This window comes from Phalacrocorax aristotelis, chromosome 3 (genome assembly GCF_949628215.1).
Source record: "Phalacrocorax aristotelis chromosome 3, bGulAri2.1, whole genome shotgun sequence".
NCBI lineage: Eukaryota > Metazoa > Chordata > Aves > Suliformes > Phalacrocoracidae > Phalacrocorax > Phalacrocorax aristotelis.
The window spans coordinates 130,750,878-130,775,539 of record NC_134278.1 but is presented as its reverse complement, the minus strand read 5'-3'; the positions used below and the strand labels follow the sequence as shown (position 1 = coordinate 130,775,539).

The 24,662-nt window shown below is 42.9% G+C and overlaps 1 protein-coding gene across 4 annotated transcripts in view; it reads right to left on the bottom strand.

The window, feature by feature from the left end:
* Positions 1-24,662, bottom strand: part of RALGAPA2 (Ral GTPase activating protein catalytic subunit alpha 2) — a 135,165-nt gene that overhangs the window by 40,778 nt on the left and 69,725 nt on the right. For all 4 annotated transcript variants that reach the window (XM_075089687.1, XM_075089685.1, XM_075089686.1 and 1 more), the window contains 4 exons: positions 23,921-24,044; positions 22,697-22,852; positions 15,118-15,276; positions 9,694-9,821 (listed from right to left, as the gene is read on the bottom strand). In XM_075089687.1, the coding sequence (XP_074945788.1) occupies positions 9,694-9,821; positions 15,118-15,276; positions 22,697-22,852; positions 23,921-24,044 (567 nt within the window). The remainder of the gene's footprint in view (positions 1-9,693; positions 9,822-15,117; positions 15,277-22,696; positions 22,853-23,920; positions 24,045-24,662) is intronic.

Below are 24,662 nucleotides of genomic sequence, written 5' to 3'. Positions count from 1 at the left end.
GGTCCCGCGCGGCCCACGTTTTGGAGACCTCAGCCCGCGCCTCGGGACCGCGCCGCTGCTGCTCTCCTGCGCCCGCTGGCCCCCCAGCGCCGCAGCAAGGGCTCGGGGCCGGGCGCCCTGCTCCGCTCAAACACAAGTGTCATCTCTGCTCTCGCCAGCAACGCGGCGAGCGGGCCAAGATGACAACCCTCAGTCAGGCGAGACTCGCGCCGAAGCCAAGGCGCGCTTTGTCCGTGTGAGGGCTGCACAGCCTGAATTACACTTAAAGTCCGTTCAGATAAAACTCTGCTTTTTTTTCTTCACCCATTCATGACAGAAGCCAAACAAACGTAACACCCGGAAATCCAAAGTGTAAGCGACTGTTCAGAAGCAAGTTTCCAAAGGATACAACAGACGTTTTAGCTACACAGATCCCTCCCCAAAGTGAGTACGGGTGGAACAGCAAAATCATCAAAACTTACTTTGGAAATAAAAGCACACAAATCCCTTTAATTTGTCTGGTGTATAAGCAGAAGAAAACCCCAAACCACCAAAAATCCCTGTAAGATTGAATGAAGTACTCATTAGTAACCTGAATGTATCAATTTTGCTTCTGTCAAACTTTAAACAGAGCCCCTCATTAAACACAAGGGAGAGGTTCTTTGTCTGATACACACAAAACACTGAGCAATAGGTGTTTGGACCTCTACATATAGAGAGGGAGCCTGAGTTCACATCTTCCTGTGAAAGATCTGTTAGGAACAAAAGAACGGTACCACACTGCCTCGATGCTTGTTGTTGCAAGTCAAACTGAAGGCAGACTTCCATCACGGACCTCCCGGAAGCCCTCTGGGTAAGCCACGGCTACGCTAACAAAACTGCGCTCCTGAGAAACTTGTTTTGTTTTTACAGGAAACAGCAGAAACACTCTGCTCGCTGTCAGCTTGACCAGACTAAGTATTTCATGAGCAATGCCACCAAAGCCGGCAGACGGCAGGTGAGCGGCTAGTTAATCTAGAAACGCGGCCAATGCCAGGCTGCTCTAAGCACCCTGCTAGGCACCCCGTGAACACCTACTAGCTATCGGCCAGTCGGTACAACCCCAGAATCCGTACACCTCCCTCTGCAGCCCTTGCTCATGGTGCTCTTTGCAGACTGGCAGAGAAATCGACTGCATTTTGCTTGTGAATATACGAAGAACTATATTGTGCTTTTATAGATTTAAACTTCATAAACATTACTCCCAGCAGTGGTACACAAACCCTTCTGCTCACCCAAGTTTGATTCAGCACTAGACCACAAGTTTAAAGCAGCACTTCTATAAAAAGCCCAGTTTCCTGCAAAATTATTGATGAACAAATAAAATATTACTGATGGAATAAAGAAACCAAGTGTTTCATTCAAAGCAGCAGCTTCTCCATGGCAGAGGAGAGTTAGGATTCAAATTCCCAGCTCCCAGTCCTGACCTGCTGCTTATACTCGATGTACTAGATTGTTTCCAGCAAGACCATGACTTTCCAGTCTTTGGTAGGGGCTGAAGAGGTTATGGCTGTGTATTTTAGGAAACTTGTTCTCAAACAGCTTGGTTTTTTTCCCCCCCTCCTATTTCTGACATTTCACACAGTGAATTCATTTTTCATAAAAAAAAAAAGCATTACATTCATGATGTCACTTAGTCCCAGGTTCATTTTTTTAACTACCCGTTAAATCACTCGGCAAATAAAAGCCTTTAAAACTGTTGGGGTTTGTTTGCTCTTACTGGAGAGTACAGTTGCTGCACAGAGATCATCATCAGGAGGGGCAGCAGTCCATGCTGTTTAAAACTCTGCTACAGAATTAGCTTGGGACTTTCTCAGCAACCCTCAGTGATCTTTACAGCTTCCAGCTGCGGAGAATAGCGATGCCCCATGTTACAGCAGAAAAATAAATCGTATTGTTAACATGCAAACTTCACCGCTGCCCCCCGTGCTGTCTGTAAAACGGTGAAGCTCACCAGCAGCTCGCAGCGATGCGTACACGAGACGTGCGTCTAGCCAGGGACTATGAGCAGGGACAGGTACGTACAGATGCGCACACAAAAATACAGAAATCTAAAACCACTGTGTCCACACATCGTTCAGCAGCGTGTGAAGTTTAAATCCGCGGAAGCATTATATACCCTTTATATATTCACAAGCGGGATGCAGTAGATTTCTCCGCAAGTCTATGAAGAGTACTATGAATAAGAGCTGAAGAGCCGCCTCCGCAATCCCATGTAATGCCACCTAAAAGCTTTGCCTCGCATGACTTATTACAGGCTGGAGCAGATTAGAGGCATCGATCGCCGCCTGGAGAACGTTCTGGCTGCGAGGAGGGAAGGCAGCCGCAGAGACAGACAGCTCGGCCATCGATCCGCTCCAGCGGGGAGCTGCGCTGCAGAATGAAGGTCAGTGCTGCTTTACACCACCCCGCGCTGCCACCGCCACGTCCATCAGCATCCCTCAGAGACCGCTGCGGCGGGGCCAAATGCTTCTGTCTGAAACTCAAACCCTCGCACGAGGGCTGGTTACAGCAACCCTCAGAGAAGCGAGGGACGGCAAGTTAAACCTGCTGCTCTCCGCAGACAAAGTGGCGGAGGACCGACTACAGACAGACGCTCCCGTGAGCCAGGACCGATCATGTCGGCAGAAAACCGTCAGATGCCATGTCATATAAATTGTCACAGCTCCTGTGACACATGCTTTAGAATTTCATAGTAATTTCTAACAGCATCTATATGGCTTGAGGGCATAACTTCTCCGGATGAAATAAAGGGAACAAAACTGTCAACCCTTCTCTAAAAAGTGTAACAGGCTTTCTATTTTATTTTCACGGTACGACCGAACACCCCTTTATAACCAAAGCAACGTTCTGAACGCAAGCTCAGCAAAGTGCATTTGGAAAGGTATGCAAAATGTGTTTTCAGGCATCTGACGTTACGTGCACTTACAAAACATACGTGCGCCATTCACACAATGAAGCCTGCCATAGCAAATATCTTTCTTTTTTAGTCTCTGATAAAGCAGGTAAGCAGATCAGTCGCTCTACATTAAGTTAATCAGAAATTGGCTTACACCAACAAAAGGAATTAATTCAGAATTCAAAGTTGATGTTCTTTGCTTAATCTTCTTGATTCCAGACATGACATACTAATATACAGTAGATGTGTTAATATCTGGATGCAACAGAATGCACTGACGTTACGGATACCCTTTTTTGTTATGGATTTAGACGGTCTTTTGATTTTATCCTAGTGAACTACTTGTCTGGTATAGTTAGGAAGGCATCCCATATTCGCTACTGTGGAGAAAACTTTTAAGAGCTATTCATGTATCAAGTTACTTCTCCAAAGCAAGGGCTGTGTTTTCTTCTGGCCCACAAACAGGACTGCAAATCGTAAGCAGGGAAATGGTGACATCCAGTGCTCAGATATTACGTAAAGCGTATGCATCCTCATCGTGCTTTTTGTTTGCTCTAATGCACAGACGTGTTACGCTGCAGCAAAGTACTATGAACATCCCTGATAAACTTAAGAAGAATTTAAAACTCTTTGAGCTTCAGGTTTCCTCTTTGAATGAACAACAAATAATGCAAACAACTTTGGAAACAAGACCACAACCTGCCACTGTGGTAGTTTTTTTGAATCTTACCAGACTAAGAATATTCAGGTCAGCCCTTACGTAATTCTGTTTACATTAATGACAAAGGCAGGAGCTTATATTAGATATCTGTTAGGATTACACCTCCAAGAACACTTGCACAGCTGCCTGAAATGGATGGTTTCGACGGCAAAAGTAGTGGCTGACCAACACGAGTCTGCATGCCCACCCCATCGGTTATTTCTTCTGCCCCCGTAGAGTAACACAGCACTGTGCTCCAGTCAAGATGCTGTAAGAGTACAAAAAATATGCAAGAATCAACAGGCAGAATGAGAACAAAACCCTTTTCTTTCCATAAGACCAAACCAGTTATCGTAAAAGTGAGATTGCTTAAAAAGATAATTTAGTTATAAACATGTTAATTCTCAATAAACCCCAGCAGGAACTAACTCCCTATTTCCTCATTCACAGGAAGATACAGGTAGCCTGAATTGCTAAAAAAAAAATAATTTAAAGACTACGAGAAATCAATGAAGAATGCAAGAAAGGAGCCAAGTGGTGCCTGCAGATGGGGAGGTTTTAGACCCTCCGGTAGGCTGCACACAAAAAGCTGGGGGAAGCTAGGGTAACAGTTCAGACATGTGAAAATCGACCCTGCTTTTCTTCAAATTCAGTTAGTGAGACCAGGTGGGACTGGAAGTATGAGAGTTGCTTGCAATGATGGAGAACAAAAAAAAAGTGGTAAGATACTGTCCTGGTTTCAGCTGGGATAGAGTTAAATTTCTTCATAGTAGCTGGTATGGGGCTGTGTTTTGGATTTTTGCTGGAAACAGCGGTGATAATGCGGAGATGTTTTGGCTGTTGCTAAGTAGCGCTTACACTGGTCAAGGACTTTTTGAGCTCCCCGTGCTCTGCCGGGTACACAAGGAGCTGGGAGGGGACACAGCCAGGACAGCTGACCCCAACTGACCCACGGGATATCCCGTACCATACGACGTCCTGCTCAGTGTATAAAAATGGGGAAGAAGGAAGGGGGGACATCTGGAGTAATGGCGTTTGTCTTCCCAAGTAACCGTTACGCGCGATGGAGCCCTGCTTTCCTGGTGATGGCTGAGCGCCTGCCTGCCCGTGGGAAGGAGTGAATGAATTCCTTGGTTTGCTTTGCTTCCGCGCGCAGCTTTTGCTTTACCTGTTAAACTGTCTTTATCTCAACCCATGAGCTGCCTCACTTTTACTCTTCCGATTCTCTCCCCCGTCCCACCAGGGGGGAGTGAGCGAGCGGCTGCGTGGTGCTTGCTTGCTGACTGGGGCTAAACCACAACAGATACTACAGCTAATGTCAAAATAATTTTTCAATTAAAAGCAGCTTTTTTCAGGAGCAGAGTGGAAGCAGAGATGCAGGCGTTTACATTCAGGTACCCAGGGCCACTGCACAAACTTCACAGATCATGACAGCAATTCACCAACGTTTCCTCTTCATCCCTGTGGCTATTTTTCAAACTCTGAGCAGCTTTTCTTTCCAGTTAAGCAGCAGACAAAAAGGCTCAAAAAGCATTGCTCCGCCTTACACTTGTACATTTTTCTAAAACAAACCAGGTCTGGTACAATCTTTCAGCCAATGCAATTGAAAGAACGACTGTCTTAATTGCAGAGATAGCTTTGCACTACACTTTTTTTTTTTTAAAAGATGATAAAAGATCTAAGAATCCAGGACGTTTACAACTATTGTTATTATGAAACACGTGACATGGGAAAGATTAAGCATCCTGGTTATGAAATTTCATAAGGAAAAAGTGAGACCAACTTATAAATCTCTAACCAAGAGCAGTCAATTCAAGGAGCAAGGCAATTACTCCATTTTGAAAGACAATCTGGATTCTGGGTAGTCAAAATTGCATTTCCCTACGCGTTCTGAGGGGAGCTTTTGGCTCAGACACCACTATTGCCAAATCCCGAAGTCTTTTTGGAGCCCAACATTAAATTACGGACCAAAGTGCCTGACGCCTGCAGACTTAGTTACATTTTTCATATTTGGAGGTTTACTAGCACCAGAGCTTAGAAACTGTCAGCTTAAACAGCAGCTGTAAATCAGACCTGTAATAAAGACTCAAACACGCCCCCTGGTTTTCCCCCCAGTATTCAGCTTTGCAGGTAAGACCAGCTCCCAGAGGTGCGCGGTACTGCAGCTTAGGGCGACTGGGACTCCAGAATGTAGAAGTGTTCAAAAATCCTTTCCAGCATACAACTAATTTAATATAAGCTCGAAGAGAGCACAAAGATGCAGTTTTATATAATTTTTGGAAACATTCAGCATTACTGGAACCAGAACAGCCCCTTGCTTAGGGGGTCCTGCTCAACCCCACTACAATTACCCCAGCACCAACTTACGAATGCACTGCTTCTCGTCCCTGCTCTCATCTCCTGAGGCATCCTGCTCATAGACTCACGTTACTCCTAAATACTGACAATTAGCAACCTCTGCTTTAACTGGGCTTAATTAAGAGAAACTTCAGTTTTGATACATAATTATTTGTCTGTGAGATTAGTTGATCCCTCCTTCCCCCAGCACATAAAAAGGTAGCTTTAATGCTCTCAAAAACTTGCAAAAATATATACAATTTTATATAACAAATTTTAACAAGTTTAAATATTATTCTTCCTTGTTCGTACGTAATTTCAGCCACCTTGTTTATGATTTCTGCAAAATACACTGGCATATTCGAAATAAAAATCATTGCCTGAAAAAGCAGACGGGTGAGGCTGCTGAAGCACATTACCTCGCACTCAACAGTTACTTAAGGACGGTGAGAGCACCAATTAGTACGGTCGGCAGCCGCTCAGCCTCAATGCTTCATTGCACCAAGAATGAATGCACTCCTGAAAAAACGGTTATTTTGAACATATCCTCATGTATAATCACCCATCCACGACCACGTAAACATTGCAGCAGCTACAGAAACAACTGAGCTTTAACTGTTCAAAAGACAACTGAGCTACGCATTAACTACCCTGGTTCTGCTCCTGTGTAACGCCATCGCACGCCATCTGACGTGCACAAAGAACTTATAGCCAGAATGGATTTAAACTGAAGTTTAAATATAGTTAATTATTTTTTAATTAATATTTCTCTCGCCTTAATGAATTTCTTACAATGGGAACAGTTACATAAACATAAAAAATAGATTAAAAAACCCCATCTGATGCAGTCTGCTATAGTTACCTTCCTCATTTTCAAAGAGATTTCCAACAGAAAAATGTATTTGGGTACAACAGTGGAATTTGTGTCATCATGACCAAGCGATTACAGCGCACAGCGAGATTCTCCCGCGGCTCTGTGGTCCTGGTCCCCATGGAAACCGGACTCGGATATTGTCCTCCACTCACTGGAGCACTGAGACTTGGGAGCCTTTTGTGCCTGATGAGATTTCTTCCACAACCTTCCAGCAACAGACCCTATGCTTCCTCCTGACTCTTTCCTAATTGAGATGCAAATTAATCTCTGTGGCTGATTACACTTCCCTTAAAGCCCCTGACAAGTGCAGCTGTAACCGGAGTTTACAGACTTTCCAACAAGTGACTTCAGCTGTCACTACTGGCAAGATGCTGCCCCGGCTCCCCGGCACGCGACCCCGCGCAGGCAGCGCTCCCCGCGGGTGCCACGGCCGGCTCCTTCCCCTCGCACCTTGCACGGCGGCAGCGAGGATAAGGGCGCTGCGCGGGTTGGAGCGGGGCCCCAGCAGGTATTTCACACCTTGCTGCTGCTCCAGCACAAGCACTGTGGACTCAGTGCCTTATCGCTGTCAAACCATTTACACCAGATGAAGCCTCCAATCAGTTTCTAACCACACTTCAATCAAGACCATTTTTAGCTACTGACTCTTATTACGGACGCTGTCTTTTAACGTGACCCGCGTGACAAACAAGCGGCAGGCCACTCCTCCGCTCTGCCTTACGCAAGCGTCTCCGCGCTCACCCAAACCGCAAGGTTACGTCCAATGTGGTGCCAAACACCACCCGTTAATTTTCCGGGATACCTGCTTTTCATTTCTCCCTTCTATTGAAATTCCAAGTTATCTGCATCTCCAGTCGGACAAAGTTACTGAGCTCCTCCATTCACCGTGCAAATTGCTAGGCCCGCCTTGCCCCCGCTCTCCCCGTAGCGGTCGGCAACGGGATCGCCCAAGCAGCGCCACTCACTGCGCGTGCACCCTTCGGAGCTACACCGCAGCGTTACTGCCTTGGACAGGTTCAAACACAACCTTTACACATCCATACGTTTACAGGCCAATTTCTGCCTCGCTAAGAATGTCAGCATCTCTCTGTGCTTCTAGGGAGTAATTACTGTTGCCCTTTGCTCTAAGAAAAAAAGTGTTTCACTAGCTATAGTAAGAGCTGTGGATAGCTTTCTCTCCCACTCCAGTGCTGTCCTGACGGGATCGTCCCACCACATTATCTTTGTCCAGTTTCAGAAGTTTCTCAATCCACTTCCATTTATCAAACAGACAAGCGGCAGTTGATTCACCACAGATATCGTTGGGGCAAAAGCAGGCACAAAAAAGGAAGAAAAGAATCTGGGGACAGATGCTGTTTCAGCTAGCCCTCAAACATATGCTGAGAACCGGCATGTGCTATCATATCTGTGCTGCTCATGTTTCCCTGGGGGCGAGGGGGGACCCAGAGAGAGACCCCGCTGCAGAGCAGGAGCGCAGCAGGCTGGTGAGCACTGTTTGCTCACAAAGGTTGAAAGGCAAAAGATGAGCAGGATGGGGAATTGGAGGGCTCCGACTGGGAGCGAAGTGCTGGGATAGCAGCGAGAGGCAATAGGATCTCTTCGTTCTTGTAACCCCTGTGAAATTTACTACGCTGCTATTTTATTATTACACTGACTATAGAAGCAGATGGATTAAGCCGAATTCTGCATAGAAGAATTTTAGTAATTAGCTAGATTTCTCTCATCAAACAAAAGTGGAAAACTTGGCAAGTTTTGAGTCATCTGTCAGGTACTGCCACGTTTTGCAGCTGATGTATTGCGTTCAGCTGCTTACGCAACAACCACCAACTGTCTTTGTTTTGAAACGAGTACACAATGAAGTGAGTAACACGGAAATTTATTTAACCACAACGCTACTTTCAATTTCTGATGACTTTTGCAAAATATACTGCATAAAATTTAGCCCTTAAAAAAAAAAAAACCACAAACAAACCCCAACAAACCGCAACAGTATTTTGAGGATATTTTGTTTTAAAAACACGTGCCTCAAATTAATCAATGTTCTTCCAAAGATCAAAACATTTCATTGACAAACTCCTCCTCAAAGTCATATGGTGAGAAAAATACTCAAATCAAAAGCTCCCCGAAATAAATGAAAATGCTGTGAGTGTTGGCCCCGAGAGAAGCGATATGATTAACAAACCAAGCTTCGTAACGTTTCTAGCATAATTACGGCATTGTGAGCAAATCCTAGAGTAAGTGAAACCCAGTAATAATGCTGTTAGTCTGTATATCAGACAAGAATAAAGGTCTGTGCTACAATTTCTGCAGCAGAGAAGCATACCATCTAGCAACTGTTAGAAATGTGTTCTGACAACATCCAAATACAGACAGGGCTGGAATAAAACTGGAATTCGGGAACCGAAACATCTGTATCTGTGGCCAAATGCTATTTGCCTTATTGATGTAGTAAGTCCAAGCAGAGCCAGTTGGACTACTTCTTTGAATATCAAGATAAGAATACAGCTGAGCTCTGTGTATTACCCTAATGCACACTGTAGATAATTACTGTTAGCGTGGAAGAAAATCGAGTATCATCATTACTTACAGTTCAAAGCATCCGTGTTAAGTCCAAGTCCACCACCAGCGAGACTGAAACTGCTGGGGAGAACACTCTTGTCATGTTATGATCTTATTTTTAAAACACTGGATAGCAACTGGGTGTGAACGACTGAAAACATTGAGCTTGACGCGAAGAAAGCTTTGACCTTTTCCAACAAAATCAAACGGGAAGGATTTTCACTACAGCTTACCTCTCTGCGGAAGAACATTTAGAAGCAAGAACCCTACCAAGGGGAGCCTTGCCCCAGCGGGAGGAAAGGATACAAGCTCTGGTAGAGTGGGATGAGCGACTTGACAGCTCTGCTGGCATTGATGCACGTGGCGCATATGAGGCTTGGCAGCAGCTTTGCAGTCACGATTGCTCCATTGAAGAGAGGACCGAAAAATGGCACCTGTGGATCCCAGAAGAAAAACAAGGCGTGTAAAGCTGAGCCAAGGGAAGCTGAACGGTTAGCGTAGAGCACAGGAGCAACTTCCAAAACCACCAACAGAAACAACATCCCCGACTCCCAGGCGGCTGGGGGTTTTCACAGCAAGGCATCTGCTGCTGGAGAGAGGCGCCAGGGAGGCAAGAAGCGGCAAGTTTCCCACTACCCCGCTCTAGACAGTGAAGTTATTCGGTTACATTACAAGCGTGAGCTTGCTCTAGGTCCCCTCTAAGTCACGGCACGGAGACTCCTGCAAGTACAGCAGGAGAACGCAGAAACAAATCGCCGCCACGGGCTGTAGCTGCAGAGCCACCACCAGCCAGGCCAGCAGGTCGGGCGGGGGTACCCTTGCTGTATCTTGCATATTACTGACGCCTGGAAAAACAAGCGTCAGACCCACTACAGAAGACCAGTATATTATTTTGCCATAAAACAGTATGACCACATTGTTTTCCACACTGGAACTTCCAGTGTGACATTAATGCCCTGATCTTTTAAGTTTTTAAATCTCCCATAATTGCCATGAGTATACTTTACAGGCATATGCACATTTCACAGAGTATTCACTGGGTAAACATGAACTTGTTATGCGTATGAACAAAATTTGTCTATGAATTTGAAACCAAGATTCCATTCTGAGCAGATATCGGGAGCTGGTTTCTGTCTTGCATCCCAACAGGAGACCCTGATTCACTGGTTGTATCCGACATTGGCAGGAGTTTTTGTACAGAAGCATTTGTTTCAGATAATCCTCTAAACACTCCTTCCATGGACTTCACTAAAGAAAAAAAACAAAATTGAGCTGGTCCAAGATAATGGGGTCTGTGGAGAGCAGAGGGGATGGCGGAAAACTACCCCCTCTCAGAGGCAGTCTCCGTAAACACGGCTGGGACAGGCAGAGACAGGTCTGTCCCAGCACGGCGTGTCACGGTGTTAACACACTGCTCCGTCAGTGTTACCTCCAGAGGAAACCACCATATCATGCTGTTTGGTGACATATGGCTCTCCAGATAAAGGCTATACTAGGTAAAAGAGACACTTAATAAAAGTGAGAAATGTCTGGAATTGCATACACGTAACAGACTTTCCCGTGTCAAACCCAGGAAATTTTAATGCTTGAATAAATAATAAATTTTAGTACTTACATGTAGTCGAACTCATTTCCCTTTCACAAACTCAAAATGAACAAAAAAGAAAAACCCCAACAAAAAAACCCAAACAAACATCAAACCCAGAAAACCAACCAACCAAACCCCAAGCAGAACCCTGAACAGAAGCTAGCAGCAATTATCAATATTTAAGCTATGGATTTTTTTCCATCTGTACAGAGGCTTATCACATAAATAAATACCCCCTATTATTCTTCTGCAACTGCTTCTGGGTGACTGTGACAGTCATTCAATAAATGGACAAAGGGAATAATATAAATCCCCTGCATCTAGGGAATTCCTCTAATTAGAAGTGGCAATGAATTACAGAAGAAATTTGGTTTTAATATAACATCTGCAAATGACAGCTGTCTTTTCACACAGTTATTTTGTCATTCCTTTACTTAAAATAATTACCCGCCCCCCAAAAAACAGATTAGTGTAAAATGTTTCCATAGTAGGCTTGCCTTTTTTTCTTTTTTTTTTTTTTAACGTTAGCTTTACTTTCGGGGCAGTTGGGAAGAAAAGTGACAGCCAGAAAATCTATGCCACCAAAGTGATAGTGTTCTAGAGCATCAAGTTTTTCCTCTTTAAACAATAACATTTCCAAGTGAAATTAAACACATACTCTGCTTACAAGTATTGACAAAGGAGAAAAAAATATGTAAAACTATGTTTTTATGTAAGTACAGATAAGGAGGTTAAGTACATACCAGTATTGCAATTATCCCAACATATAAATACCAGATATTAAAAGTCAGATTAGCGCTCACGTATGCTACCGTACAGGGAAATTCATTGTCAGGCTTTTTGACAAGCCATTTTTGCTTGCAGGACCCTGTTTCACCGTTTCAAAACCACCTGGAATTTAGGGAGTGCGGCAGATTTTCTTAACACAGTATTACAGGATTTATATACTTAAAATAGAGATAAGGCGTGTATATTTTATACTCCTTATGGATGTGTCTATATAAATACATACACGTATATACACACACTCATGTTTTTAAAAGTCTTTTAGTGGGCACTCTCCAGCAAATTTATCAAAAATATCTCCAATGGGACACTTTAAAACAAACAGTTTAATAACTGTTTTCTCTGAAAGTTTAATAGTCAAACTGCAACAAATTGTACTTTACTCTAAAACTCCTTTTAAACAGAAAAACAGGCTAATTCAAGCTGAACCTGTAAAACCTGAGAGCCTTCCTTAGCATCCCTGAACCCTGTCCCCACGGTGTAGAGGTAAAGGTGCAGCGGGTGCTCTTTGGAGTGACTTTCATGAAACTAGGAAGCACGCTTCAAATAACCAAACCGATGATGTCAAGAACTGGGTCCTAGGCACATGTTTTGTCAAGAAGCACACCTCCGTCACAACCCAAAGTTGGCACACGCTGGCAGGTGGAAGAAGAAAACAATGCGAAGGGTGGAAGCGGCTCCATCCGAGAGCGACCGATTTTACGTTGCCAGAGAAAAGCAAGCATAGCCCATGTGAAACCAGAGCCAAGAGCAGCATTTGCCCAGAGTGATTGGTAGCTTTTCGACGTGCGGGGCTAACCCTCTGGAGACGCGCAACGGTGTCGCTGCCCTGCCTTACAGCCGCGGCGAAGCCAGCAGACCTCGCTGCTCCCCGGCAGGCTCGGGCTCCGCGGAGCCCGCTGTCATACGAGGAGCACACACACAGCCGGACCATACGTCCGCGTGGACACAAAGCTTGGAATTATTAATTCCCGAGCAGATCTACCGGCCACGCCGAGGGTCATTAAAGTCAATGGGACTCGCATATCGTCAGCTTCCATCTGTACAGGGGCTCTGCCCTAACGAGGAGCTCGGGGGGGGAGACCAACTGCATGCAGAGGGACATGCTCCCTGCTCAGCACTCCTCTCTAAGTTGGTATTAAATACCCACTTGAGGAGAACAGTGTTTTGAACTGTTACAAAAAATATATTACGCTTTGACAGGAATCAAATAAAAAAAGAAAAAAAGGAAAAAAGAGTAAAGGGAAACATTCCCTTCCCTGAGTACTCCAAATGTCAATGCAAGTTATCCACAAGAACAAAAACTAATATTCAGCCCACTGCAAACACCTGCTTCATTACAATTTCCAAGTAAAAATAATTATTTCTGTCGCATGCAGTAAAAGTAGGCAAGGTTAAATAAACCTTTTGAGCACAAAGGCTTCCCCTCTATAGCAAGCAGCACTAGTTAAAAGAGTGGGGAATGGGTAAATTATTGTACCAAATGGCTGAGAATTAATCTCTGATGACTAGCTGCAATCTAACGAGGCATCTGTGTCCCAGGGAACCCGCAGTATGTCCCTGGCGGTATGTGCAGTGTGTAGAGTCTGCCTGGCATTCTTTGTCCTCTTTTGCAGGCAGCTTTTCGTCTCATTGTTCAGAATATCCTCATGCATCTGTGACGCGTGGAATGCATTCACACTAACAGACTTACTATTGTCTTCTCTCAGAAGCTTTGTCGAGCAAAGACTGCATCACGGTTCCTGATAATTATATTGCTTAATTAATCAAGACAAAAAAAATTTGCAAATCATTGCCCGGTTGCCAAGCAGGGAGATAAAAAATGAAAACAATACAAGCTGAAGCAATATAACAAAAGTAACAGCTATCTGATCAGAAATTCTTATATAATGAAGCTATTAATGCTAAATCGGTTAATGTTAACATTGCTCCAGGTGTCTCTACTTAGATGCAAACAAAAAGGCTAACATTATGTATATAAAAGGCCAAATGTTGCCATGGATTCTGTAACCTGATAGAGAGGACAGCCTTTTCATTTGATTAGGGAATGCAATTTAAATACCAGGGACTGAAGCCAAACAACAGACATTTCTCTCTGCAAGCCTCTTTCATTCACCCTGGGGTCAGTAGCTGGTGAACAAAAGGTCAGCCACACTTGCCCTGGAAATGTCTGGATTAATTTTATTACATTGTAATGGTTTGTACTTTAAATGTAGGGATAACACTAAATTTCCAGTTAGCTATTATTCTTTCTGCCCGTCGGGTATTTTTGACTAATATGTAAGATGACATAGCTTTTCTCGATTGGCTTGTAGAATTTTCAAGCATGTTCATTAGCGCTAAATTCTGATTTTCCTGACGGAACATTAAAAGCTAAAATTCCCAAGAAGTAAACGGCAGAGCTCCAAATCAAGTGTAGGAAACCCCCCACTATTTCAACCTCTAAAAAATTTTCGAGTTTGAAATGCCTACTGGCGAACCACTAGTTGTTAATATCTACTAGCTCTGTCATGCGCAGCTCAAACATCCTTGTACACAGATGGTAAATATGTCACCTGATGTACGCATTTTTCCACAGCTCGTTTTCCTCTTGGACAAATATTGTCCCTCATATAAGGGAAATGGTATTTATCACACTGATTAGTTTCACAACGTAAATTTTGTATACATTTTTGCATCCATAATGTAACAGAAAAGCATTTATTAAAGTAGCTTTTTTTTCTAGACATGCACAGATGTACATGCACACACTCCTCTGACATTTTGCAAAGAAAAAAATCCATTATTTCCAAAAAATGTCTAAAATGTGGTCACATAACTATGATTTAAACACAGAATACTAAACCTCAAATATTTTGTTTGATATAAGGGTATCCAGTGCCTACCTCATTCCATTGAGTGAGATTATGATGATGGTCTCAAAAACGTGTGAGGTTATGCATGGTACCATCCGTATGATGGTAACCAAGCCGTATGGGGTGAATTAATAGCAAATGAGCACCCTAAATCTTTATTATTTTGCTTTTATTGCTGCACATTGGAAATTCACAGTGATTTTAAACGTTGTTCTTTGTACAATAACTCCTACAGGTTGAGAATTCTGAAGTATTTCTTTCAGCACTAAGCATGAATATAAAATGAATTAGTAGCCATTTTGATCGCTATTAATAATTCTGGTTTTAAAATAAAAGCTCATTGCTCAGCACGCCTTTAAACTGAGATGGACAGATTATATTTCGTATTTGCTGGGAACCCCCCGCCCCAAACCGTAAAACACTGGGCTTTATTTAAGCAACAAAACAGTTGGTCACTTGCATAACACATATGACAGACCCCATAAAGCAGTCAAAACATACCTCCGGTTTCTTCATTATCTCTATGAAAAACATGTGATTCTTCATTGGATAAATAACGATTAAAACATCTCCAAAATCTGTTGGTATAATGCCTCGGCGGTAGTTCCTGGTGTGTTCCGACCAGACGATGTGAACCTCATCATTTCCCAAGTGACGAAGCTGCAACAGCAAATTGGCTCTTTATTAATCAGAGTGATAACAACAGTTTATGAGGGGTCATGGCTTACAAATTGAATTACAATGCTCAATAGTAGAAATATTTCATTATAGAAAAAGTTAAAATATTGTTTTTCTCCAGTTGCTCATGAAAAGACCAGCTAAATAATTTGCTTCATTCAGAACGCATTGTTGTCTGATGGCTTAATTAAGTAATTATCAAACTAGCCATTAGCACGCTATGTAAATGTACATTACCTACAATAATTTAAGATGGAAATCTGAATTACTAGGACAAAACATTAACCAACAGAACATCATATTCAGCTAAAATAAGGTAGCTGTCACAGAAATATGAACTGCCTTGACTCAGGATGTCAAGAAGATTCCCATTGTGTACCACTATCACTGAATTTATTACATTAAAAATATCTCCCTTCCTGACTCTGTCCAGAGAGGACTTTTGTTTGAAAAATGTACGCAAAATACCTGAGCAATGTGAATCAGAGAAGACTGGGAAATACTGCGGGAGTTACCTTTTAATTTAGAGCAGAGTTGCATAAAGTACGGATAAAATTTAAATGTGACATATACAAAATGCATCTGAAAGCCTGTGTGTTTGCTTTGTTACTGGAGGAACTGGAGGTGATCTAACAGATGGCAAAAAGTATTTGGCAATCACGTACAAGCTACGCACAATAGTTTCAACTGTAAGCTTTAAAGTTAAAATTTAATCCACATGCAGAATGCCAGCCCAAAGCGTAAAGAGAATTTAAGTCCCACTTACAGCTTAAAAGACACCCCCGCCCCCACCCCCAGTTCAGTGCTAGCCCCTGGAACAATGTGCACAATAGACCTAACAAAGAAGCCAAAACGTAGCTCTGCCTTCTTCACTGTCTCCGTGCGGGTGGGGAAGGAAGAAAAAGAAACAAAAACAAAGGTCATGATTTTCCTTGGTAAATAACAACAAAGTAATCTCCTGGATCAGCCCATATTGTGCCACTCAATTTTCCCTTTTCAGGACCAGGTAGCGCCTTTAAAAATAAAGGCTTCACTCCTACATATTGGGTGGCGAATTGTACCCTAGTTGTAACCGAAACAGGGCAAAACCATAATACATTATGACAATCAAAAAGTTAAACTGAACTTTGCCTACAGTTTATACTCTAGCAGAGTAAAATAAAGCTAAGTTCATAGAGTGACATAGATTGTCAGCTTATCTTAAATGAAACACCAAAGAATAAAAGACATTTTTAATTCTGTTTGAAGAAAATGCAAATCATTTATGTCTTATAAAAACACAGACACATTAACAATACTATTACTAGAGCTTACATGTACAAAAATCAGTACAAATTACTGTTCTCATGGTCGCCCTGATTTCTGTGCATTATACAAATAAAGCAACATCCAAGAAAACACTTCGGTTGGTAACATCACAGTGCAGACTGATACACGCAAAACTAAGCGGTAATTTACACGTACGACGAACATCCTGATTTCACTTTCTGTGAACAGATACAGCTAGGTCACCATAACAGCGATTAAAAGCAAGATGCAAAGCTTTAAAAAACCAAAAATCCGTCTGGCTACAAGACTTTGTGCACAACAGGTTATACATACTGAGGACCTAAGTGCCAAGGCTATTCCGCGCACAGCCGAAGCTGAGCTGTAATTTTCTGTGAAAGCTGAGCGAAGGAAGGACCCGGCTCACGCCAGCTGTATTCAGAGCAGCCCAACGGCGATGTATTTGTAAGCAGTGCCCACAATTTATCAGGCTGAACCCAACGCATCCTGATACTGGAGTGAGTTCTGGCACTAGCTTCGCAACACAGAGAAAGCCCACGACAGCGGTACTTAGCAACCTCTGCTTTAGAGAGCCCAAATACATACGGAAACAGAATTCTGTAAGGTGATGCAATTGTCCAGTCGCACAGGGCAATTCACAAGCTGAACACAGCTCGTCTTTCTACGGAGACTAACCGTGAAGAAAAGGCTCTGTACTGCCTTGCCTATTGCTTTGGGAGCGATAAATCGCACATGCCGCTATAGAAATAGAAATCAAAATATGTCCAAACACTCCTTAAGAGACCCTTTTTAAATCACAAGGAACTATTCTGATAATAATCAAATACTTTTCATACAGAAGAATCCCAAAGCGCTTTGTACTTATATCGCATCCAAGAGAACAGAATTCAGTAACCAGGGAGAAGTTAGCTCAACTGAGGCTTGCTGTGCTTGTTTGAGCAGGAAGCGATGGCTATGAGCTCGAAATCTTGCAAACAGCATGTGATAATAAATTACTACCTTTGCTACAACCCTCATCGCGTGAGAGTAACTCCTGTTAAAGCTTGACTTACTACTGCCATTGTTTTCAGGTCATGCATCCTTAATTATCATATTTATAAGGTATAACATTACAAATATAAATCAGTATTAATCAAAAATGTTATTGAAAGTTAATTTAATTGATAAACATTATGATAATCTTATCAGTGACAACTAACCAGCTGCTATTCTCCTGTATTATTCATTCAAATATGAGCTGTGGGGTAGACTCAGTACCCTGAAGGACACCAGCGAGATTTCCTTAAAGTCCAACGCAATGCAGATGATGCGTTTGGAGCCAGAGTCCCTTGCCATGCTCTCCATGAAGCTTGGGGAGGGGAAGAAAAAACTATATTAAAAAAAAAAAATCCCAAAGCAGCCAGGAAATAGATATATGCTAAAAAGCAAACCCAAACAACAGACCAGCTCGAGCACAAGCAGTCAGATTTTTTTTTAAGTTTACTGCAGACTTGACCAATCTCTCTACAAATGTTCAGGGAAATTGCAATTGCTTCTCCTCCCCGAGCGAGCTGACAGCGCACGGGTTTTTAGGCTGCACATAAGAGCAGTTTCGCCAACACGAACGAAGTGCACACGTTCTCAGCTGCCCAAGCTCAGACACCGCCACGGCTTGGTGTCGCAGCTACGCCGAGCACTCAGCGCCTGGAAGCTGGGTCAGCGTACAGCTGCCCACATGCGTCACGCCGTCGTTCATCGTATCTGGCCCGCGTTTCCTCAGCCCCAACGCGGGCGCCGGAGCGCAGCCAGCAGCTCCAGAAGCCGCGCAGCCCACCTCCGCGCCGGGAGGCTCGCCGAGCGCCGCTGCTCCCCTTCGCTTGGGCAAATAGTTTTCAAGGCTCCCCGCCTCGGCCGGGCTGCACGCTGCCTGCCAGGCAACGCGCCGCCGCCGCCACTGGTCACGGTACACACCTCATGGCCTGACCTCCTTTCCCTGCTAATTGCATTACACAGCCAGCTGGCTCCAGAGAGGAGTCGTCTGTTTGACTGAAGAATTTCTGCTTTTGGGGAGGCATGGCTGCTACTTTTGCTAAGTAACAGTCGGGCCTGACATCCCCATTGTCTGGCTGACAGCGTACCCATCCTAAAATCTAAGTTTTATTTGTAAATTAACCACGAAACTTCCTGCCAGAACAGTGCTGCTTGGAGACTGATAATGTGTGCCTTTCATTCCCTTTCACTCTTACTGTATCACTGCCAATTTGTTTTTCTGCTGCTCGCCAGCCCTAGGCTATAAAAGCCTTGTAAGACATAAGTGCAATTATAGTCCTGGAGTCAAATGAATTGGACAAATCCAATAGCACAGCCCTGTCCCCACTTTGCAAACCCCTACAGCAGTTAGATTAGCTGCTAAAAATCTAATCTAGCTCTAGCTAACAAATTTCTGCAGCGAAGGAGCAAGAGTTCAGTATGGGGTTGCAACCAGATCTCTGAATTGAAAAAGTTCTGCTATGACAATGGAGAAGATGGAAAAAATCACTTATATTTTGCAGCTCATTTTTAAACCGTTCAGTACAATTTATGTAGAACAAGACAGGGGAAGGTAGGATGCTGTTACTGTGATTGATTTTTGTTCCTGCCACGAGACAGCCAGATTAAAAAAAAAAGTTTAGAAGCAGTGATGCTGAACCATACAGCAGCAACAGATAGCAGCTGAATTTTGTTTTCCACTAGAAAAGATTTCTTCCAGGGCTAAGCCTTATTTGGAGAGGGTTTTTTTCCTCTCTCTCCTCCCCCCCAATGAGCAATATAATACGTCAGCGTATATGTCAAAGGCATACAAACTGCAAATTACAACTGTACTGCACAAAAATAAGGGGCCAAGTTCATACTCAGTGGAAGTGCTGCTCTTCTTGTGAATTTATACCAGAAATGAATTTATCCTCTTGTGTTCAGTAGAGATAAAGAACCATAGTAACATATTTAAGTAAAATTACTGCATCTGCTTAATTCCCCAGCCCACAGAATTTATGGCCTGCTGTACTACTTCCTTGGCCAGCAGGTGGTAAGACCTTCTGTTCAGCTCTGGAGCTTGCGAGCCAAGCACGCTGATTGGTATTGAATTCTTTTCGCCTGTCTGTAGGCAAAATAAGCAGAGAAGAAACCACAGAAATGACAGAGATTTCAGAGATAAGGGGACCTTAGATCCCAGATAGTATCCATGCAACCCTATCTGATGGAAGCAGGGGGAAGGCAAGGAGAAGAAGTTGTGGCCCCCATCGCATCCTGATTGGCAATGGGATAAGATTTTCTCATCCCACTAATATTGTCCTCTGACACAATGCACAGTTCTCTCGCAGCAAACTTTAAAATGGAGCGGGCACTGACCGACAACATTGTAATCTGCCTTCCTCCCACATGCTGCTAGGAAAAAGAGGCATTAACGGAACCAAGCAATAAACATCAAAATAATCTTTTTAACCTGGCCATACTGCCCCAATACCCTGAGGTGAGGACCTAAGCCCAGCATGCACTAACTGTTCAGTGAGCCAGCGGAGGAATTAGAGTACTTGTGACAACCTTGAGAGTCGCCACGATCTCAGATGCAGCATTGCACTTGATCGTGACTCTGTTAACCAGGTCTTGCAGAATTCGCAAGCGCAGGATCGACAGGTGGGGGAAATAACTACATTTTCCTCTTGTTTAAGAGTACGTTGCAGGCAGGGACGTGTTTCAAGTGCACGCACCGGCCGCGGTCTGCACATGCAAAGGTTGCCAAAATCAACATGGAACTTCTGCAGACTGAGGAATTTTGCTGCTGAAGCGTCAATGTACTTGCCTTTATCCATTTTCTAAACAGCCTCCACAGCTGAGGTTCACACGTGAAATTTCAAGAAATGGGACACTTTAGGGTTATAAGGGTTCCAGCAGGATGTTTAATCTTGTCTTTAGAAATGGTTTGGATATATAATCATGCTCAAAACACTGGTTTCAAATGCAGGCTCGTTCATCCATCAGCATTTTCAAAGAATTACAGAACTATCAATCTTCCAGAAATCTTACAGTGCTTCTGAAACGCTTCTTGCCTCCACTCCTAGCTGCAGTTTTGTAAAATTTGTTAAGACGTCTACGCTAATTTGCACAGAAATACATGCTTGCCTACAAAAAAGCTGTGACAAATTAAACAAAATATTCTGTGCAGAAGGACAGAACCGTGGGAGATTATACATTAACAAAGATCTCTGGAGGTCATCTGGTCCCACCCACTGCCTACAGTGGGGCCAGCTCCCGAGGGCCGTTAGGTTGCTCAGAGCTTGGTCCTCCTTTACAGGAATACACAGTTTGATCCCTGCAGGGTTCCATTCCTGTAGCAGATTTAAGGTTTTTTTTTTTAAATCTTAAAGCAATTACTTTGTGGCATTTTCTGTGGATAATATGTACTGGAGCTGGCCTTGTTTCCTAGCACTTCAAGACTTGGAGGCTGGCAACTACTAAATGCTTTTGCTTTTTCTTTCTCACAAAGAAGAAATTATCTTAAAGCAAACATAGGGAAGACAATTAAATAGAATAACCAGACTCTGTCAATGTCTGTGTTAATCCCTAATGTGGGTGGGAATTCAGAGAACTGGTAAAATAGACTGTTTGCAATTAAACCCCATTTTTACCTCTTGTGGTAGCTCTGTCAGACTCTGCTTCCTCCTCTCCCAGGTGATATATTACTCAACAGCTAGACAATCTTTCACTGCCTTTGCTATGCTTCCATAAAATCCAGGAACGATGATTTACACGGGAAGATTAGACTAAACAACCAAAATTTGTGTAGGAAAAATAAGACTGGGAAAGACATGGCAGCAGCTCTCCACCATGAGTAAGTCTGCTGCAAAATGAGCTGTTCTCATTCATATCTATGCGGAATTAAGTAAGAATAAATGGGCTTATATTGAAGCAAAGTAGATGCTACATGACATTTTCTCATGGTACAGAAAGTGGAGCATAGGAATACGTTGCCTAGGGAAACCATAAAGCTTTTATCACTGGACTTCTAACTAGCAGCTAGATAAATACTGGCCAGGAACAATAAAAATACAGGGAGTCCTACCTTGGTAAAGTGACAGAGACTATACAGCCTCTTAGTACGTACCACAGCCCGACTTCGCTATCCTAAAGTACTCAGATTTCACTTTTTCCCATAGCCATGTAAATCCACTAATACAAAGAGAATGAATTGCATACATAGAGAGAAACATGTAATTTTGTTGAATTTTTTTAAATGACAGATATCGCAATAAAAAAGAAAGCATTTAGCTTTACTATTAAATGCTGGGCAAGTCTTCACGACCGGTAATCAGAAATTCCACCTTATTTCAAGGAAAAGCACGTGTTATTTGGAAGCTAACCGGACAAATACAATCACCCAGTGACATCTTTATAGATAATTTTCAGAGCACAATAGTACCACGTGGTGACTGGATGGCTGTAGTAGCATTATTAATGCACGTTAACAACCGATGTAGGACAAGTTGCCAATCCTAATTAAAAAGGCAAAGATTTGGTATGCACCTAAAATCTTCTTTGACTCTAAGCAGCAGTTGGCAAGCACCATAATCTCAAACCACTCCTTGTTAGGAAAGACAAACGATTAAGTACTGATACCAACAAAATTTTGGGCTGGGTTCTGGCCACCTTTGAAGCAGAGTCTGCTTGTCAGATTCGTGAATAACTGGATAATGGCTTTAAATATCAGCCGGCTGCTTTTGGTACTATGCTTGTCACTTCTCTTTCACTTCTTTTCTGTTACACGCTGGACGATTCATCTGTAAGGTTTTATTATGCTGCGTTTGGTTGTTTTTTTCTACCAAACTACAACAGTCTTGGCAGGCAGACAACATACAAATGAAATTATTGCTAATATTACTGCTAATGGTGGTATCTGAGGCTACCATGGAAATGTTAACTGTGTTTCAGAATCCAGAATTGAGATGCCATTTAATTCAGATAATGTAGCTGCAGACTACCATGTGGCACAGCAAGGACGGCCTGCTAGGACCACTTAGCACAATCTGTTTTCAGTTTAAACTTAAATTTAAGCACTTGAAGACCAGAGACAACGCTTTGAAATACACTGCAAATTGTTTACCTTTTTGGTCAGTGAATCATCTGAATCCGATGGCATTCTTGTAGACACGTGAAAAATTATTTCCACGGTAGAGGTAGCGTAATAGGGTGCCGTTTGTCCTGTGCTACCATTGCGCTGCAGGCCGCCCATAAACCCACCATGTGTTGAAAGATCAACCTGATCGATTGAAAGTTATAATTAGAAGAAATTTGAGAAGACTGATGAATAGTCAGTATTTATTTATATATCAAGGCTTCGTGAATTTACCACTCCAGAACTCTGTAGCCATCCCAGAGAAAAAGAAATGTTCCCCTACGGGTTTGTGATCTTTGCGTTAGAACTGTGCTTCCCATTCCTGTGTTTGACATTTACTAAAAGTAAACACCTCTTAACTAGGTACTGAGTCATTACCTACATGGCTATTTTACCTTCCTTCCAGCAAACAGCAGCAAGGAAGCAAAAGCATTCTGTCACGCACAGCTGCTCTAAGGGCTACGCGCAGCTTCGCAAGCCCACTCAGAGCACACGCAGCAAGAAGTAATTATAAAGTGCAGAGAAAATACAATCAGAAAAACTGCAAAATAATTTGAAGATTTGTACAAGAAGAAAAACATTAGAAGAAATTATTTTAGAAGATTATTCAGAAGAAATGGCTCTCTGAAGACAAGCGTGGTTCCAAAAGCTCGTTTGTTTTCCCAACTGCATCAGTCTGAGGATGCTACCTCTCCCTGCAGACCTTATGTGACTTAAATGCTTAAACATGAAATGCAGCTACTATATATGCCCAAACCCCATAAATGTTCATGCCATTTAGCTTACTGGCACACCACTTCAACACCACAAACTAAAACCAAACGGTTTTGTCCTTCGTAAAGCAGTCATACGGTTGGGTAAGTGCTCTGACTGCATGAAAAGTTAAAAAGAACTACAGTTAAGGTAAAATTATGCTATAGCTCTTAATGATATGGAAAGCAGCAATACCCACTGCGGCACCACCTGTCCATCAGCAACAGGAAGGATGCATCCATCCAAAGTAGTATGTGGATTTACAGAATTCCACTAAAAAGGTAAGCTTTTAAGTACTGCTAAATATTAGTGTGCATTAAAATTTATCCTTTTTTCTTTTTGAGACTTAAAAAATATGCAGCGATAGAAGCAGTTTTGTTCCCATTTACCTATTTTAACCATCTTACATTGATTTTCGTAGGTCACTACGTTCGCTTGCCTAATCTTTATGACTATTACCTCCCAGCCCAGTCCAGCAACAAAATCTTCATACGCCTGGCTTCCCCTTGCGTTGGACAGTATTGAACATTTGTCCTCCTGCCCTTCCGCAATGTAAAACACTGCAATCTTGTGAGTTTCACGGCTGCAATTAGATATAAAAAGAAATGAAAATTGAAGAAGTTTTAGCTCAAAATGATTTTTTTATATCACCTGCACTCAAAAGCTACGAACAGGTGACCACCCGTGTAGGTGACGTTTAACTCTACATGTCCATTTCCTCTATGCACACAAACACGTCACCCAGTTTCAGTTGCAGAAACACATTTTCACCAGTTTTTCCCCCATGACCACGCTGCAGACACACCACAGTTCAGAGAGTGGAGACAAGCCTATTCCTTCTGTGCATCAGCAAAAGAATTGATGACCAGGTTCCAATTACAGGGTTTAATGGCTTACATCTGTGCAACCTTGCCAATGACAGTAAGATTGCACAGGTGTTAATGGGAGGAGCATGATTTGACCTACAGAATTTTAGAAACAGGGTGATGATATATGAGAAAGAAGAAAACATTATTGACTTTCCAATCCTGCGTTGTTTTACAAGGCTGGCAGCGACAGCTGGCTGCTTTGAAAACAAGCTGAGTGGATTTGATATGAAAATTGTTGAGATACAAGAAAATCAGAACTCTAAGGCTGCAGACATTTTTCACATAGCTATATGTCAAGGAATGAAAAGTAAAACAGAGTATTCAGAACGTTC